Source organism: Lithobates pipiens, unplaced genomic scaffold (genome assembly GCF_037356315.1).
Source record: "Lithobates pipiens isolate NorthernLeopardFrog02 unplaced genomic scaffold, aLitPip1_a1.2 Scaffold_13, whole genome shotgun sequence".
Taxonomy (NCBI): Eukaryota; Metazoa; Chordata; class Amphibia; order Anura; family Ranidae; genus Lithobates; species Lithobates pipiens.
Window position 1 is genome coordinate 364,196,111 of NW_027507718.1, and position 20,320 is coordinate 364,216,430.

The following is a 20,320-nucleotide window of genomic DNA, read 5'->3' on the forward strand; positions in this document are numbered from 1 at the left end:
TGGTTTCCTAATTCTGTATAATCACCTTTAAAACATGTGTGTACAATTAAATATTGTGGTGCTAGATAATGGCACACCATGTGTATATGTATGTTTTGCATTTTAGAATACTGCTGAGCCAATAAAAATGGTACCAGTTCTAGTGCACAATATGGACTGAGAAAAAAGCATTGGCTCTAAAATAATGCATTTTGTCCATAGCTAAGAAAAAAAATACATCTCATATAGATAATGCCAGTAGGTAAAATGGGCATCTTCTAACCCAACTTCTACTGCCAGACACTTCTAATCTCATTATACAAGCGCTTGCACACTTTCCCATTATCCAGTCATGCTGCATTGCTATAAGAGCCTGTAAGAATATTTAGTTCTTATTAAACATTAACAGTTGATCCTGCTGGTAGATCCAATGATATGTATTTTACGTGGCAGAATGACAATACTGTTTATTCTGCAGTGAAATCACTGCAGTGTTGTCACCCTCTACAGAAAGTGATCATAGGTGGGCTTTAAAGGATAACTCCAGGAAAAAACTTTTTTCCATGTCCTTGTTGCTGATCTTATACCTTTACCAACTATACCATCCATTTTCTTCTGAGCTCTGTAGTTCCTCTGTAATAGCCTGATGATTTTTTAGAAAAGCTGTTAATCCCCAGTGATTTCCTGTTTGTAAAACTGGTGGCTGCTATTCCTCCTGTACCCACAACCATCTGTCTTAGCACTTCCCATTTCTAGTCCTATCTACTGCAAGCAGGGATGCACTTCCATCCCCACTTGCTGTAGTGAGCGTAGGGGTCTCACAGACCCCCAGTCTGTACCGCCCATGGAGGTGGTGTCCTCCTCCCTGCCAACATGCCAGTCACCTTCCCCACAGCACCCCCTGCCGCTGGCCACCCATCACTGCTGCACAGGGATCGTTAGGAGACACCGGCCAGCCAGATGACAGACTGGGGATCTCCCACTGTGACAGATCTTGTATGTGAAATGCCAGTCGTTGTAAAGTCTGACCTCCTGGACCAACATTGGACCAGTGTGCCGTCTATACAAAGCCAGTCCAGGATGCTGGACTTTACGGCGACCGGCATTTCACATACAAGATCTATCACAGTGGGAGATACTCACGCGGTCATCCAGCCGGCTCTCCTAATGATCCCTGCGGCACTTATGGGCACAGATAAGCAACAGAATATGGTTGGTAGTACCCTGCGAGACACCTCCAAAGACATGCAGGTAGGTTAATTGGCTTCTGTCCAAAATTGGCCCTGGTATATGAATGGGGACCTTGGATCATGGCTCCTTGAGGGTGGGAACCAATGTGAGTGTGAAATGTACAGGGATTGGGACAATTGTAGACACTCACTCAGGTTGAACTGGATGGACTGGTGTCTTTATTCAACCTTAGTAACTATGTAACCTCCATCCCCACAGTATGTACAAATACAAAGTTTTACCCATTGGAACTTTAGATGAAATGCCACACAGCCAGTAATAAAAACATAGTATAAGTTTATTGCGTATGCCAGCAACAGAACTGGGAAAAGGTGTCATAATGCGAAACAGTTGGCTCAAATGTACCAATCCATTACATAGTTACATACAGTCATCAAATAATCCATGGTAATTGTGTCATAGCATCTATGGTGACCCAACGCATTTCGGAACTCAGTCTCACTCTTCATGGGTTGATGCATAGACATGATCTACAAAGTAAAATGGTTTAAAGAAACAACATAGTAATTAACATGAAAATACGTCAGGGAAATTGAATTGTGTGAATCAGACTAAAGCCCCATACACACTATCAGGTTTTCTGCTGATTTTTGTATTCAGATTTTGCACCAGTGCCCTGATTACATTCCTAGATGCCCCCCTGCGTGGAGATGTTGCTGATCGGGTCTCCTCACCACACACTCTGTCAGTGTGAGGCTAGGAACGCCGATTACCGGCACATCATTGTTTACATGTGGCTGGCTGTGATTGGACACAGCCGATCACATGGTTAAAGAACCGGGTACGCGAGAGCGTCCATTCTGGGATGCCTTCATATGATGGTGTCCCAGAATGAGAGCTGCACCTCCCCACCGTTATTTGACGGTGGGCAGGCGGGCGGCCAGCCAGCAGTTAAACTGCCTAAAGAGTTCTTTATTGTTAGAGCAGTAAGGATGTGGAATTCACTTCCACAAGCAGTGGTTTCAGCGGGGAGCATCGTTAATTTAAAAAAACTATTATATAGGCACCTTACGGGCCTCAAAATATGGGGATATACAATGTAATATAAAGAAAATAAGCACACACAGGTTGGACTTGTGTCCAACCACACCAACTATGTAACTTCCTGAAAATTTAATTAGACTATTCTCTTCAATGTCTGCATTCATATTATTTTTTAGCTTTATTTTTTTTCATCTGGTGATCCAGCCACACACTGTTATACACAGTGTATGGCCATAAAATTAGAATATCATCAATAAGTCGACAGGACGTTCGGGAGGAAGTAGAGAGGAGACAGTACTGGAAGTGGCAGCAGAGGAGCCTGCAGGAACGCTCAGCTTGTTAAGCCATTGGAGGTGTTAGGACTCAAAGGCCCTGGCTGGGTATTGGCCACAAGCTCCTACAGCTTGTATAGCTGGTAAGCCTTCAATCTATGTGGTGGTGGATTCACAGTGTCCTTTGAATATAGAAGATCCATCACAGGGTGTTCTTTAACCTTCATTCCCTGTTTGGGAGTTTCATGGAAAATACTTTTATACTTATTAAATGTTTATTTTTCATTCTTATTTTTAAATTTCACGTTATTTTTTTTTACTGATTATTTTCATGTCACCCATTCATTCGTTGAATTGGTCATTTTTGCTCATCCAATAAGTCACATGTGTGGGTCTTTTCACTGGACTATATCCACATTTATAGTTTTTTGCAGGTTATGTTCCGATTATCAACTTATGTGTATATCAGATTATTACCTGCTTATTAGATTGTGTATAATTTTTTATTAATTAATCATTATAAGTGCAGCTTTTTTTATTTTTCTTATGTGTTTTGGTGTGTATTTCACTTTTGAGTTGTAGCTCTAGTTATTTGTAGGTTTAGCAGCGCAGTTTTTTCTTTGAAAATACAGTATTAGTATGCACTCAATACTTTGTTGGAGCTCCTTCTGCATGAATTAGTGCATCAATGCAGCTTGGCAGACATGGAGGCGATCAGCCTGTGGCACTGCTGAGGTGTTATGGAAGCTCAGGTTGCTTTGATAGTGGCCTTCAGCTCATCCGCATTGTTGGGTCTGGTGTCTCATCTTCCTATTGACAATACCCCACAGATTCTCTATGGGGTTTAGTTCAGGCAAGTTTCCTAGCCAATCAAGCACAGTGATACCATGCTCATTAAACTAGATATTGGTACTTTGGCAGTGTTGGCAGGTGCCAAGTCCTGCTGGAAAATGAAATCAGCATCTCCATAAAGTTGGTCAGCAGAGGGAAACATTGTGCTCTAGAATTTCCTGGTAGAGGGCTGTGCTGACTTTGGACTGGATAAAACACAGTGAACCAACACCAGTAGATGACATGGCTTCCCAAATCATCCCTGACTGTGAAAACTTCACACTGGGCCTCATGCAACTTGGATTCTGTGCCTCTCCACTCTTCCTTCAGACTCTGGGACCTTTGCGATGTCAATTAAATTTTCCAGCAGGACTTGGCACCTGCCAAAGGTACCCATCACACAGAGTGATACATTTCAAGCATTTCTTTCTTTAACCACTACAATACAGGGCACTTTCGCCCCCTTCCTTCCCAGCCCAATTTTCAGCTTTCATCGCTCTAGCGCTTTCAGTGACAATTGCGCAGTCATGCTACACTGTACCCAAATGAAATTGTTATCATTTTGTTCGCACAAATAGAGCTTTATTTTGGTGTTATTTATTCACGACTCCGTTTTAAATTTTTTGCGATATAAGCGCAAAAAAAGCGGACGTTTGGAAAAAAAACAATATTTTCTTTTTTCTATTTTAAAAGAAATCCAATAAAATCAAATTTTGTCATAAATTTAAGCCAAAATGTATTCTGCTACATGTTTTTGGTAAAAAAAATTCTGTTAAGTGTATAATAATTGGTTTGTGTGATCACGGACATATGTACGCAAATGATCATGTACATATGTGTGCAGGTGATCACGTACATATGTGTGCAGATAATCATTGGGACATGTGATTTTAGTGGGAGTCATGTGGGGGACATGTTTTTATTATTAGGGACATGTGTTTTTATTATTTGGGGAATATGTGTGTTTTGGGGACATATGTGGGGACTGTGTTTACACTGTGTTGTGTGTTGACACTAGACTGATGATCAGTGAGTAAAAAGCTGTAAAAAACAGCTCATACTCACTGATCATCAGCCGGCTGCAGCGTTCTGCTCTCCTCTCCTCAGAGATGACTTCCGTGTGAGGAGAGGAGAGCCGATTGCCTAGCAACCGGCTGTTTGTTTACATCACATGATGGCCGTGATTGGACACGGCCATCATGTGATCAGGAGGGCCAATCACAGAGCCCTCCTGCCGATCTGAGATGTGCCGTGTCCGGGTGACGCGCGATCCCGCTACTTCTGAAGGACGTTCTTGAACGTCCTATCAGAAGTAGACGGCTCCCACCCGGCCGTATATATGCATTGGCCGGGTGGAAAGTGGTTAAGGTTGATGATTGTGGCTTACAGATAGTGAAAACCCAAAATTCAGCATCTCAGAAAATGTGACTATTACAGGAGACGTATAAAAATAAAAATATTTTTAATATAGAATTGGCTTACTGAAAAGTATTATTTAAGAGAGTATCAGTCCAATTAATACAAAACAAGCTACAAAGTTACAATAAATCTTTATTTTTAATATCAGAAATAACAGATGTCAGCTCTAGTTACAGTCTTTATAAACCTTTTGTTTCTTGATACAATCTAAAGTTAAAGCACATCCAAAGACTCAACAGGAAATAAGGGGATATCTTTCCATGTGAGGGAAATCCCCTCTAAGAGCTCGTTCACAACCGTGGATCGCTGTTCAGAGATGTGTGACAGGTCTTAGACCCCTTTCACACTGGAGGCGTTTTTCAGGTGCTACAGAGCTAAAAATAGTGCCTGCATAGCGCCTGTAAAAAGTGGCTCCATTCACTCCAGTATAAAAGCCCAAGGTCTTTCACACTGGAGCGGTGCGCTGGCAGGGCGTCAGAAAACGTCCTGCCAGCAGCTTCTTTGGAGCGGTGAACTCACTGCTCCTCCACATTGAAATCAATGGGGCAGTGCAGCTATGCCGCGGGTAAAGCAGATTTATCCCGTTTAAGGCCACTAGCAGGGAGTTAAAACCGCCCGCTAGTGGCTGAATAGAGCCGTTAAACCGACGGTAAAGCAGCGCTAAAAAGAGCACCGCTTTACCGCTGACGCCCTAGGTGGCACAGTGTGAAAGGGTTCTTAGGGAGGTAACATGTTGCCTCCTCACCTCCTCATTTAATCCTTTAAATGACATACCACCACAGTTGCAGAGCGGCTCCATTGAACTGGATTAATCACCTTTGGTGTCGGACAACTGCCGCTGAGAGCGACATGCTATTTAAGTTTTTGTAGTGGCCACAAAGCAAATCACGTATACAGCTTTAAGTTTAGTGTACAGGTAGTGGCTGGGGGCAGTAAAACGGCGGCTCAGCCACTTGATTTTACTGCTCCCGGCTGCACATGTCAATGATCCCCAAGATAGTTGTCATGGGAACAAGTGTCTCCATTGAAAGATTTCCCCTCTAGTCCTTTTCTGGGGCCAACTTAAAATTATAGATTTATCACCCCCTCCATCTTCATATTGGTTACATTGCTGATCAGAGCAGTAATAGAGAGTGCATCTCCCCTAACAGGGACCCAGACAGCAATGAAAGCCTGAGAAAAGTTCTGACCCCTAACTACTGTATCCAAATCTATATATAAAAAAAAAAAAAAAAAAAAACACCTTTAGTTATATTTTAAGGTATCATTCCACCCATATCAAATACCTTGTTTACCTTGTATAGACATTGGCGAGAGTAAATCACTCACCGACTTCTGAGAGGCTTTGCCTCTCAGAAGCTCCAATTGAAAAATCCATAGCACAGGGGAAAATCCAGCAAAGAGAGCAACATCCTTCATAACAATGGTAACGAGGGGGTGGATCTGGGAACTCGGGTACAGATATCTCACTAGAAATGTCTCCAGTACACACAAGAAGCCAGTGGCTCATTCATCAAACTAGCATCTCTCAAACAAAGTTTTGAGTGGAGCGCCCCCTAAAGTCCCTTCATACGTGTGCCACAGTGCAGATGCTTGGAGTGCCTCCATATCAACAGCTACAAATCCATTCATCACTGAAGTACAAGACCATGAAAAAAAGCAGCAGAAGCTGTGTTTTGTCTATACTTGAAGATGCCAAAAAGTTAAAGTGGAATTCCAGGCTACTGCTAACTAAGCTTAAACCTGCTTCCATCCCCTTCAAAATCCTATTCTAACTACCCTTTAGAAGATACTTACAGATATTTATCTTTTCTCAGGGCGCTCCAGTCACGTGATTGGCTCCCAGCGGCACCTTCAGGGGAGAGCCAACAACATATGCCCTATAGTAAGGCTATGGGTGTTATCACCACCTAGGTATTGCAGCCATTGTCTCTGCTCTCTTACTCTCCCCTGAAGCCGTGGCTGGGGACATCACAAGACTGGACCAGAGCACCCCCAGAATGGGGAAGCACAAGCCTCTTGTGGAGAGCAGGTTTAAGCTTAGTTAGTCTGGATAATCACTTTTAAGGCTTTTGTTAGAGGAGTCTACTGCACAACAAAATGTGCAGTAAAACACACTTCAAAATGTAAATACAGCAACTTCTTTTCTAGAGCACGTTACAAGTCCCCAACTGTTTCATCAAGACAAATGTGATACTCTAAAGTAGGGCAACAAAAAAAAAAAGCTTCAAAATTTAATGGTGTTAAATCTCTAAGGGGTACATTCACACTAGCCGCAGCACCTGCTGTGCAGTCCAGCTGGATAGTACAAAATTGTTGATGCACCAATCTTGGAGCATTTCTCAGAACAAACTTTACCAAAATGTCACAGAGACATTTAATAAAGTTCAAATGGCTGCCACGTGGTGCGAAGCAGTGGCAGTACTTTTTCACTGCACACAGTCTGCAGTAGTGTGAACCAGGCAGATAAGGAGACAAGGCGTTTTGCTAGGTTGGTGCGGTGGGACTGTGCTGGATTAGCCGCCCAACAAAGTCCCACTGCATCAGGTGTGAATGTACCTAAAGGAGTTTGATGTGTCAGTTGTGTTCAAAGTCCAAATTTGGTTAATTTCTATAAAATTTTCCTACACTTATCCACAGTTAGACAGTTGTCTAAGGAATGTTCATATAGACATAGCATTTCAGTATTTGAAAATTTCCACACTGTTAATTCACCAAAAAGTTAATCGATAAGGAAAGCAAATAATAAATAGTATGTATAGATGTTCATTATTTTGCAGTCCTGTTGTGAAGTTCTGAAAGGCATCTCTGTGCCATCATAGAGAATGTCTATATGAACATAGCACACTGGGTGGCCAAATGGCAAATGCACTGCAGCACATGTATGTCTAAATCTCCCCCCCCCCCCCCCCGATGACATGGAAAGGCCAACACATCTCCTTTGCATGTTTAGCTTGATTAAACAAAATTAAGGCATTGTATATAACACATAAGAAAACATAACAGATGTATACTTTACAGAAAAACCAGTATTTTTTTCATATATAACATAGCAAAAATGTATGAACAATGCAAAAATCATAATTTGCCTTCTTTCTCTGAAGTTGATTCTAAGCAGTAGTCCCCAATTTCCAAATGAAAATAAGTTTATTGTTTAAATATTAATCACTTTAAACGAATGTTAATATCAAAATAGGTAAGAAAGAAGTTTACAAACTTAAGAAAGATTAATACATTAAGAAACCGGATGTAACAAACTCTAGTAAAGCTGTGGAAATAAGCATATAGACAACGTCTAAATCAAAGCTTATTACTCCTGACTAGAGGGATCCTACACATTTTAACACAACAGCCCAGAACATTTCAACAAATGGCAACACAAAAAAAAAATGTAACATTTCTAAAGAAATTACCTTATTTAATGGCAAATTTTACTAAAATCTGCATTTTATTTTGATCTCTCTCCAGGTAACAATTTAATAACCACTCATTAAAATTATTATTTGGTGTAATTATCCTTTAAAATATAACTGCACAATGTTTAAACTGGGTTCACATTTGTGCAGGACCAGTTTTAGTGCGATTTTTCAATAGAGTCCTTTGCGGTTTTGCTCATTGGTTCAGGTGCAAATTTTTAAAGTATAGGACACTTAAAATTGCACCTGAGCCCAACTAAAAATCGTACTGGACTCTTTTTTAAAAATGCACGGTGCCGGCCTGCATATGTGAACTGGCTTATTAGAAAGCCTGTTTGGTTCATTTGTCATGCTAATCGGATAAGTGCGGTTGAAAACGCATCCAATTTGCATATGTGAACCCGGGCTTATTGCATGTTGCCTTGCCCCAGGCTCCCCCAGTCTTATATTCACCTGTTATTGACCCATCAAGATATAACCCACAAAGCCTCCTATCAAAATCTTTTGAGTCACCATGCACAGGTGCAGTACACTATCCATTGAATTCTATAGAAAGTACAAACTCTTCATAGGACTGAATGGAGAATGCATATCACATGTGTGGCCTGGTTAAGAGTTTGACAAGTAGTTCCGCAACTCTGTTAGGAATATCTGACTGGATAAGAGAGAAGTTGAGTATAAGGCCAGAGGGGAAAGTAGGGGAAAATGTGTAATTGTACCGAACACGCAGTTACACTTTAAACCACTTATAGTAATTTATACCACTGCCTGCAATCTTCAGTCAAATGGCTACATTTTCAAAGATGTAAGGTAATAAATACCTAATAAGTTTTTATAATGAGTGTAATAGTGAAGCCCTCCTAGAAAGGTAGAAGTATGAATATAATTTTATCAGCGAAAACAAGATTCTGAAATGACATGCAGATAGAAAATTACAATCTTTCTTTAAAGGATCAGAGGATCACAATTGTTAAAGAATGGCTGAATGTAATAGAAAGAGTTTCATTTTATTCAAGCAGCAAAATTGCATAATGTGAAAATCCTGAGTTGAAGTTATTCATCGTTGTCTATAAAAAAAAGAGAGAGAGAGAAAAAAAAAAAAAAAAAAAAAAAAAAAAAAGATGTTAGCATATTTGTCAGGCAAATGTTAAACTACAGTTAGAACACGCTGAGGGAACACACTTAAGCCCTTGCTCGCCCCCTAGTGTTAACCCCTTCCCTGCCAGTGTCATTTTTACATTGACTAGTGCATTTTTATAGCATGTATATGCAATAATGTCACTGGTCCCTAAAAAGTGTCATTTGGGGTCAGATTTGTCCGCCGCAATGTCACAGTCCCACTAAAAATCGCATATTGCCCCCATTACTAGTAAAAACAATAAAAAAATAATTAAAAATCCCTAAATCTATCCCATAGTTTGTATGCAATAACTTCTGTGCAAACCAATCAATATATGCCTATTACAATTTTTTTTATACCAAAAATATGTAGAAGAATTTATATAAGCCTAAACTGATGAATACATTTGTTTTATCATTTTTTGGCTATGCATTAAAGCAGTAAGTAAAAAAAAAAATAAGTTTTTTTTTTTAATGGTCACTTTTTTTCTTTATAGCGCAAAAAATAACAACCACAGAGGTGATCAAATACCACCAAAAGAAAGCTCTATTTGTGGGGGAAAAAGGGATGTCAATTTTGTTTGGGTACAGTGTGCAATTGTCAGTCAAAGCGACGCAGTGCCGTATCCCAAACAAATGGCCTGGTCAATAAGGGAGAAAATCCTTTTGGGGCTGAAGTGGTTAAAATTCAGCAGCTGCAGTATTTGTAGATGCTGACTTAAAAAAATTTTTTACCCAGGCGGAACTCCGCTTTAATGGCTGTGTTGAGTTATTTGAGGGGCCAGCAAATTTACACTGTTCTACAGACTATACACTCACTACTTTACATAGTAGCAAAGCGTAATTCCAAAAATGTCAGGGGTGTACTCACTTTTGTGAGATACTGTATATTTCTTGTTCATACATCACGGGACACAGAACCTTTATTGAAGTGGGGTCTGAGAAATCACTCTGACCTCATTTGCTTTCAACGAAAGTTTTTAGTTAAATGTCTTGACTTTTGTTTAAAAAATAATTATTTTTGGTTTAATAAAACGTTCTATCACCAAACTACAGGCGTCGCGATGGGGGCTAAATTTGCCCCGAGTGTGGCCGGTTTATTCATGGCTAGATGGGAAGAGAACGTAGTATTTTCAAACCCACCTAAAGAACTAGTGCTTTATAGACGTTATATTGACGATATTTTAATACTTTGGAAAGGGAGTAGTGCCAGTCTTAATCTGTTCCAACAAAAATTAGATGAGAATAATCTAAACATAAAACTTACCTGGAATTCAGATAAGGAGATAGTTTTTTTAGACTTACTAATTGCACAAAGTGGCGGGAGAATAGAAACTAAGACACACTTTAAAAGTGTAGACAAAAATAGCTATCTCCCGCTGACAAGTTGCCATCACCAAAATTGGCTTTTCAATATCCCCAAGGGGCAATTTATGCGCCTACGGAGAAATTGTAGCAAAAAAGAAGTGTTCCTTGAACAAGCGGAATCCATGGGACAAAGATTCCAGGAGAAGGGTTACGACAAGTGCGTAATTCAAGAAAAAATATTAGAAGTGGAGAAGATGGACCGCGAACATCTCCTTAAAGATACGAAAACGCAACACAAAGCCAAAAGAGGTGTAGAAGGAGCAATAATTCTGGACTATAATAACCAATACAAAAAAATAGAAAGTATAATCAAAAAACACTGGCACATTCTCTTGAACGATAAAGATTTGCACAAAGTTCTACCTCCTAAACCGAAGTTTATTTATAGACGCGCCCCCAACCTCAGAGACATGCTAGTCAAAAACATACCTGATCCTCCTGTGAATAATTTCACGTTCTTCACTGGGAAAGGTTTCTTCCCTTGTAAAAGATGCCTAGCGTGTACTAGAGCGAGTAAACCTACTAAAGTCTTTGAATTTTTAGCCTCAAGTACCGGTAATACCCACAAGATTAAAGATTTTATTTCCTGTAATACAGTAGGTGCTGTTTATGTTTTAGAGTGTAGTTGCGGTCTGCAGTATGTAGGCCGCACAAAAAGGCCTTTAAAAATTCGATTGAAAGAGCACATACAAAATATACAAAAGGGGTACGATAAGCATAATGTCTCTAAGCATTTCGCTACTTACCATAATAGAGACCCCAAGCATTTGAAATTTTGGGGTATTGTCCCCTATGTTAGACACTGGAGGGGAGGGCACAAGGTGAGGACTCTAAGTCAGATAGAGTCCAAATGGATATATACCCTTGATACCTTTGCCCCCAGGGGATTAAATATAGAGTTCGATTTGAACTGTTTTATTAGCGATTTTTAACCCCCCTTTTTGATATAACTTTTTATGTGCGATTTCGTGTTATGGTCCTTTTATCTTTTCTCAATATTTTAATTTTCTTACATCTTTTAAAATGATTTATCTACATACCGTTATCTTAATACTATGCGTTCTTAAACTTATGTTCCTATAATTTTAGGCTAAACAATTTTATGCGATTTTATGTATTTTATATATTTTTTAGCTTGCTATGTTTGTATCACATGTCTAATGTAGACGTCACCTCCGTGCCTCCACATTATGTGTGTTTATAACCTGCTCAGTAACCTCCCCTTGGACTTTATTTTAAATTTGAACATTATTTTAAAATTGAACAATAATTTTAAATTGATTTTAATTACCTTTCCTGTTTCCCAAATACAGCTGTGTATGTATAGCCTTTTATATCTACCGATATAAGATATGTTTCCCTTAGCCATTCTCTACCTTTCTCTGCTGGCCCAATAAGATAGACTGATATCTATTGAGGTTTCCGCGTCTGGTGTGGTTTCGTACCTTAGTTTTAATTTTAGTTTTATGACTATTTAATTTAATGCTCCATATGCCATTAAACCACCAAAAACATGGCCACTTACATATCTAAATTTGAGCTCCAACAAAATGGCCGCCGGACGTGCTCTATCATTTCACAGCAGTTTAATAGCATATAACACGGTCCATGATATAGCACAGTCCGCAATTATAACTCAATTAGTTCGCCAACACTTAGCATAATGTCTGATCAAACCTCCCCCCGCTCTTCCGTTTGCGCCCCTGTATTTACTTTCCCCGCTGCGCTGTCTAATGCTTTATTCAGATGAGAGGCCATCCAGAACATCCAAATTCACTCGGCCCGCCCCCCACTAGCATTACTATGGCTACACAGCGATGCATTAGCATATCAATGAAATGGGCGGCGCAGTCCCGCCCAGTACACCTATAAGTCACTTCCTGTACCCTGTGTAACTATCCCAGTTGAAGTCTCCAAGACGTAACGCGTAGGAACCCGGAAGTGACGTCCATATCCGGTTTTGCTCTAATGCTGTTTGTCTGATGTGTTTATACCAGCTTCGTTTGTGAGTAGTTTTTAAACTTGTTTAATAAAACTTAGATGTTTGAAATACTACACTATGGCGGTCTCCTTTAATCTATTCCTTTGAGTTTACTTGCCATTTACGAGGAAGTTAGAGAAGTCTCCCAAAGATTGTGTTACTCTGCCGTTTTCCAGCAATCATCCTGGTGATCATCATTTATATTGCTGTTTACTCACAGCAGTGAGGTAATTGCATATTATTTGCACTTTATTGCACGGATCATCACGGATGGATTGATTGCCCAGCACGTTGCACATTTCACTTAGTGCATTTACCGAATTGCATGATCTGCCTGTGTATGGGACATTTTATCTCCAATCACGCTGGTCACTTGTATTGAACAGTTTATATTTGTCTGTTACCTGTATTTTACATATTTTTTTAAGTATATCCACTCTTTATATGTTTTTTAAATTTCATATGATAAATTTGCGTTTTTTGCACATTTAGTCACTTTATGGTCCTTGCACCAGTTATCACTTAAACGTACACTCTTAACTTGTTTTTGTTTTATTATATACATTTTGCAAATAAGTTCACACACTGTACATACGTATGTATTTTTATGACAAATTTGCGTTTGGTTGCACATAAAGTCACTTTACGGTTTAGGCACTAGCTATCACTTTTATGTATGCACAGAAGCATTATTTGATTAACTTATGCACAGTTGCACTTTGTATTTTTAATTGCATATTTGTGGTCTACTACGATTATTTTATGGTTTGAAATTAGCGCATCGCAACTTTTAATTTTACAGAACCTTTATTACTTAGTGGGTTAGAAAGTCATCTGTGGTGATTGGACACTGGTTGTCCCCAATTAAGCAGAGTTCCTCCTCTATACAACCCTTATGGGGAGCACCTCAGTTTTTTCGTCAGTGTCTAAGGTGGTTGGTCATGTAAAATATGTGCAAAGAAGAGTGCTCTGCTTGATGATCCCTGCAGGGGTCTAGGTGCTATACAAACCGGATCCATATCTCAGGCCGATATTTGATGCCCAAGGTGGTATGGTACCCGGGCCTCGAGGTCGGAAGAAACAAGGTTTAGCCTGTAATGTCTCTCTTTGGCGGACTGGGCTGTGGGAGAACCAGACTTGGTGTACTATACAACAGTGGCACGAAAGTTTCCGGCAGAGTCATTTACAGGTCCAGGTAAGAGGATCCTGTAATAGGAACCCATAATACCCGAAGGTTTGCACAACACTGCCCGCCGTGATGGGTGAAGGCTGGAATCTGTCTGTTTTCAGCTGCGGCGAGGACAGGTAAGTGAAAATAATCCTATATTATGGATTTCTTCTAAGAGTAGTTGTATGTCTTACCTGGTTTCCGCCACTAGAGGGAGTAAGAGGCAAACCTGGTGTATACTTACATGCCATCCTGGATACACGCTCAGTGAAGATGGTTTGTCAAGTCGCTGTGCCCAAAGGCAATATACTAATGACCTTTAATATCGATTTGATAACAATCGGATAAACGAAGGAACCGAAGACCAAGTCGTGGCCTTACAGATCTGAGCCATGGAGGCCTGATGATGCATCACCCAAGAGGCACTAATCACCCTGGATGAGTGTGCTCTTAATATTAGAAGGGAGAATTTTCTTCTTTAAGCTGAAGCTTGAACAATCACTGACAAATACATTTGGAATTAGTGAATTTTGACGCTGCCTGTGCATCTTGGACCCTCTTGCAGTCCAAACAAACCTGTTTGCGAACCTGAGCGGTCGCCTTTAAATAGACTCTGATCGCTCTTACTACAGCAAGAGAATGTAGTGCTTTCTCTTCCCCAGATTAAGGCTCTGGGGAGAAAGAAGGAAGAATAATATCTTGGTTTAAATGAAAACCTGTCGCCACTTTTAGTAAGAATTCAGGATGAGGACATAAAACCACCTCATCCCTATACATGAAGAAATATGGTTCTTACAAGACAGAGCCGCTAGTTCCGATACTCTTCTAGCAGGAGAAATGTTAACCAAAAAAGATTATCTTTCTCGTCAAAAGAACCAAGGGAATTTCTCATGAAGTTCAAACAGCTGATTCAGCAAAGCCGATAAGACCGATCTTATATCCCAAGGATTTTGAGGTGCTTTGATAGGGGGAATAAACGTGTTACCCCCTGAATAAGGTACGCACCAAGAGTGGGAAGCAAGAGGCCATAGGAAAAACGCTTACAAGATTGGGACCTGGCTCTGATAGAAGCCAAGACCAGCTTCATTTCAGATCCTATATGCAAGACATCAGGAATCCTGCCTATTGACATACTTCCTGGGGTGCCAACACCCGGATCCACACCAAGAAACCTATGCCTTCCAGACTCTATAGTAAGTGATTCTGGAAGCTGGATTGCTGGCATTAGACAAAGTAGACACTACCAAAGGAGATCACCCACAATCTTTTATAGAGTGGGATTCAACAGTCAAACCTGTTAATCCTTTTTCCCGTAAGGTAGGATGAAATAACGGACCTTGTGCAAGAATGTCTGGCTATAATGGCAGAGTCCAAAGGACTCCTACTGCCATCTTTATGATCTCGGTAAATGAAGGTCTTCTGGGACCCACTGGGGCCGCCAGAATCGCCTCCTTTTGTTCCTGCTTAATCCTGCGGAGAAGGCGTGGAAGTAGCAGAAATGGAGTAAATGCATAGATCAGTGAAAACTGATCCCATGGGAAGACTAAAGCGTCTGTTCCGCCTGCTAGCGGACCCCTTGTTCGACAAAGTTGTCGACCTCGTTAATGAATCTGGACGCGAATAGGTCCATGTCCAGAATACCCCATCTGACATATTGCTAAGATGTCGGGGTGAAGCGATCATTCGGAACGAATTGTTGTCGTCTCAAGTAGTGTGCCTGAAAAATTTGATTGGTCGATAGGCAAGGAATGTTGTGTTCTGCCAAAGCTATAACATTATTCACCTCTTCTTGGGCTGCATGACCTCTCGTGCCTGGTGATCGATGTAAGCCACGCCCGTGGCCTAGCCAGACTGAATCCTGTCAGGACAGTCCTGTAGTCTGACCGCCAAGATTCTAGGGCCAGATGCACTGCCTGAAATTTCCAAAAAAAGTTGATAGGCAAGGTCCTCTAACCTGGACTATCTCCCCTGGACAGAATCTTCTTCCAGGGCTGCTCCCCAGCCTAGAAGGCTAACATCTGTTAACACCTTCCAGAATAAAGATTTTCCCTTTTGCTGGATAAAAAAACACCAATTTAGGCTCTGACCTACGTTGGGAGCCAAGCATATTGGAAACAAACAAGGCCTGAATCTTCTTTATTCCAGACCAACAGGATGGTGTCTTGAAGCAGTCCTTGAGTGCGCGTAAGGGACGGCCTTGGAGGAGGCCCCCTAAAAATCTCCTGCACAGCCGAATTAAGGTATTTTCCTTTGTTTTGATATGTTGCATTAATCCTACAAAGGAACGGATTCTCGTCTGGGGTAAGAATACCTTCTTCTGTATGGTAACTATAACCAGCCCCCCGAGTACCGTAATCTCCTTTATGGTTTTAAGGAGAATCTTCCTAGGTTGAGAATCCAACCTCGAGATTTCAGATATTTACTGCTGAGATCAGACTGAATGATCTATTAAAAGTAGATCTTCTAACAGGCTAGGACCGCTATGCCTTGAGCCCTTAACCTGGCTAAAGGAGGTGCCAGAATCTTTCAGAACACTCGTGGTGCTGTGGCTAAGCCGAATGGCAGGGCCACAACTGAAAAAATAATTTTATATTTCAAACAGCAGAAATTTCTGGTAAGTGGGAAACTTTGGCACATGGAGATATGCAACTCCCCTCCTTCCAAGATGGACACAGCCGATCGAATTATGAAAGAATCAGATGCTTAAGTGCCGATTCAGATCTCCAAGATCTAGAATGGGTCTTACCTCTCCGTTTGGCTCTGGCACCCTAAAAGTTTTGAGCCAAAACCTCCTGTTCCACTAAGGGAATCTCTGATATCACCAACTGGGATAACAGCTGATCCAGAGGCCAGAGTGAGAGACTCCTCCTTTTTCTCTGGATCCTTAGGAACATTCTCTGAGGAGATTGAAACTCTTCCATAAAGACTGCTGCATCAGCAGCCCAATGACCCCACAGGCAGCACCCAAACAGGGACCAGAATCCCGGACCCTCTGATCAAAAGCCGACAGCCATCCGGGCTCTTGGAACTCTAGTCGTAACCTAGAGAAAAAATTGCAGAAATCCCTCTGCTCTTGACATTGTTCCTGCCAGATTTTGAGAATCGCAGGACTTTTCCTCACCCGAGTGGGGGTGCTCCTTCATAAGAAGGCTTTAGCATTCTGCTTTATGGGCTCTATGCCCCCCCAAGATCCTGGTGCTTCCCTTGGGAACTTTCTCCTGAAACTGACGAATGAGACCATAGGAGAGGCCGCACAAATAAAGGAGACATGTTTAACCTCTTTTTACTGGTAAAGAGAGCTTTACCCTTTTGGATGTACTTTTCCACTCTAAATAGCCGTACTCTAGGAAGGGACACAAACTGGCTAAGGGTTTTCACATAGTGCTTCGGCTGATCGATATTTCAGCCATGGACCTCTGCGAGTATTCACTAGTCCAAGTATAAGCCATAAGGCTTAAACGATCGAGTCATAGCATCTGTGAGAAACAGTGCATCAAATACACCAGCCCATTGCCGGGCCTGCTGATGAGGCAGAATTTCAGGTATCTCACAACCTGTTCCATAACCCTTTGGAGTCCACCTTTTTCAATGCATTAGCGTGACTCAAAATGTGCTCCACCAAAATAGTGGAGCAGACGTGTAGCCTCCCTGGCGGTATTCCCGAGTATGGCTCGGGGTGAAATTTAATTACCATAAGCGGTATTCCCGAGCCAGACTCGGGATCGCATCGCTGGATCCATGGAGGGGGTTACTTACCTTGTCCCCTGGATTCAGCGAGGTCTCCCCGCTGTGATCAGCGAGCCACCATGTCTCGCTCGATCTGTGACAGCACAGAGCTCTATTTCCTGTGAGCGCTGCGATGCACGGGGACGGAGTTCGGCGCCAAATTCACAAAGTAAAAAACACAGAATACTGTAATCTTACAGATTACAGTACTGTATCAAATAATTACACATCCCCTTTGTCCCTAGTGGTTTGTCCAGTATCCTGCATGCAGTTTTATATTATAAATACTGTTCTTTATGCCAGGAAACTGGAGATTGTCCATAGCAACCAAAAAATGTCCGTTACATCAAAAGTGGTTATGGACCAGCTAGAAAACAGCGATAATAAATTAGAATCACTCGCAGAATTGAGCGATAGTGATTTGTGGGGAAATTCAAACACTAAAAGTAATGACAGCGACAATTCTGCAACATTTCAGTGGCTTAGTGGTTTTGATTTGATTACATTATTGAATAAATTGTATTATTATTTGTTATAATTATAGTTATGTATTATATATATATATATATATATATATATATATATATAAAATCTATGTTATCATACCGGGATGTCTATTGTCTATTAGACTCTTGTTTGGATGGATTTAAGTGAAATATTTCTAATAATTACAGGCCTACAACATAAAATGGCAAATTTCCATGCAAAATAATGGTACCGCTTTCAGCACCTAAAATATGAAATAATCATACCGCCAGGGAGGTTAAGGGTTAATGAACTGAGATACTCCAATTGCAGCAACTGCTGCAAAAGACACCCTGTCTTTAAAAGGAAAATCCAACCTTAAATTGCTGGATCCTTTAACATCAGTGCATTATCCACTGGACATGTGAGACTCTGCTCACTGAGGTGATTGTAGCATTAATAGCTGGAACACCCCCATTTCGTCATAGAAATGTTCCCATTCAGAATACATAAGCTATGCATGAATAGGAAAAAACATCCCCAGGTGGGGGAGGCTCAAATGAACCATATTAAAGGTAGATATCTCAAAAGCCTGTGCTGCAGGCACAAAAAAAAGTGTTAAGTAAGGGAGTAGACAAACACCTGACTTGTGCAGTTACCCCCTCCCTCTTAGGATCCTCCGAAGAGGAAAGATAAGTATTTTCCAATATTTAGGAAGATCTACCTGATCCCCAGCCTCCTGCACCTCAACAAAAGGGCCCTGTGGACTGGATGGGAATCTGCTATGTTTAGTCCTACTATGGAGAGACCTCATAACCATAATTTCTTTTAAATGGTAGAAGAAAAAACCCGTTTGTATGATATATATAGGGAGAGAAGTGTTCTACCCTTGACGGCTTATCTGATTAGCCGTATACCTCTCAGGGGAGGGTGACATTCTTTTGGAAGGGTTTTTAGCTTGTTGAATACCATTAACCCCTTAGAACCCTTAGAGGAGTTCCTGGTCCCTTTGCCACTCATAGCTTACAGCACAAAGCAAAGGCACTATCAGCAAAATAATGTAAAACTTGCTGGTCTATAGTACAGTAAACAATAACTGCTATTAATCCTAGCTATACAGTACAATGTTGTCAAAAGGGAAATGCCTGTGTCACCAAACCTGACCAGCCAACCCCTCTGCTCTGTCCCTCCACCGCCAGGCAGCAGCTTCTATCACAGTGCACAAAACATGCACTATGTCTGACGCCGTTAGCCACGCCCCCCTCTTCTTTTTTCAAAAAGGAACGGATTTTCCCACACGAGCGTGCTGCAGCATGGTGGGGGGGGGGGGGTTCTAGTGAGCGGCCGTGGTCTGCACAAAAATTTTTTATTTTTTTTTAATAAAAGAAAAAGGCAGCTGGTCTGGCATACAAAATAAGAAAAAAATGCCAATCTGGGAGCCCAGGAAGAGATCAGACCCCCCCTTTTTCTTACCAGAGGGTTTGAGCCGGCTTGATGGAGAGGAGAAAGCTTCTGTTTCTAGCGTCAGAATGGTGAGTGCTCAATACAGCCCCCAGTGGTGACACAGACATGACAACACAATACATAGAAGGAGAGATTCCTGAAAAAATTTCCCCTACCTTATCCTCACAGCAGGGTTTTATCAGAGATAAAAAACCCAATCTTCACCCTTCACAGTAGTCTCCGAGACCTTAAAGGAAACCTTCAGGAACCGGGGGAACACTCAGGTTGACCCACAATCCTGGACCTGTGACAGGACCCTGCCAGTAAACTTTTATTGGCCTCACTACCAAAAAGTACTGGATCCCAGGCCCAGCTCTCAAAGAGAAGCATTTGCAAGCAAAACCTGGTTTCTTCGGATTACGAGGCCTGGGTACCATTCATTTAGCCCATTACAAAGACATCAGAACGGATCAGGTCAGCATGGCTGGCTCTCATCAAAGGATTACTGCCCGTGGAGCTTAGTACAACTCCTCCTTACTCGTGCCCAACACCTTAGACACTGGCGAAAAAACTGAGGACTCCCAGTAGTGGGAGGGGTTATATGGGAGAAGTTCACGCCTTAAGGGGCATGCCAGTGTCCAGCACCTGATACGCCGATATAACCCATATAGTTATTACTATGGTTTCTGTGTCCCCTGATGTAAGAAAAGAAACATTTATTCTGCCAGAGGGCCCCAAGAAGGGCCAGGCAGCGTCAAAGTCCACTATTTCTAGATGGATTTGACAAGTAATTTTTCAGGCTTATGGTTTAAAGGGGAAAGACTCCTCCTTTTCAAGTTAAAACACACTATACTAGGGCTGTTAGTGCCTCTTGGCTGGTGCATCACTAGACCTTCAG

The 20,320-nt window shown here is 41.3% G+C and overlaps 1 protein-coding gene across 10 annotated transcripts in view; it reads right to left on the bottom strand.

Annotated features, from left to right (window-relative positions):
* Positions 1-1,486: 1,486 nt before the first annotated feature.
* Positions 1,487-20,320, bottom strand: part of NEK1 (NIMA related kinase 1) — a 209,798-nt gene continuing 190,964 nt past the window's right edge. For 9 of the 10 annotated variants that reach the window (XM_077477191.1, XM_077477190.1, XM_077477187.1 and 6 more), the window contains one exon: positions 1,487-1,700. In XM_077477191.1, the coding sequence (XP_077333317.1) occupies positions 1,669-1,700 (32 nt within the window). In that variant the 3' untranslated portion in view covers positions 1,487-1,668. Of the gene's footprint in view, positions 1,701-4,848; positions 9,220-20,320 lie in introns of those variants that run through there. The other variant, XM_077477185.1, reaches the window with a different exon arrangement.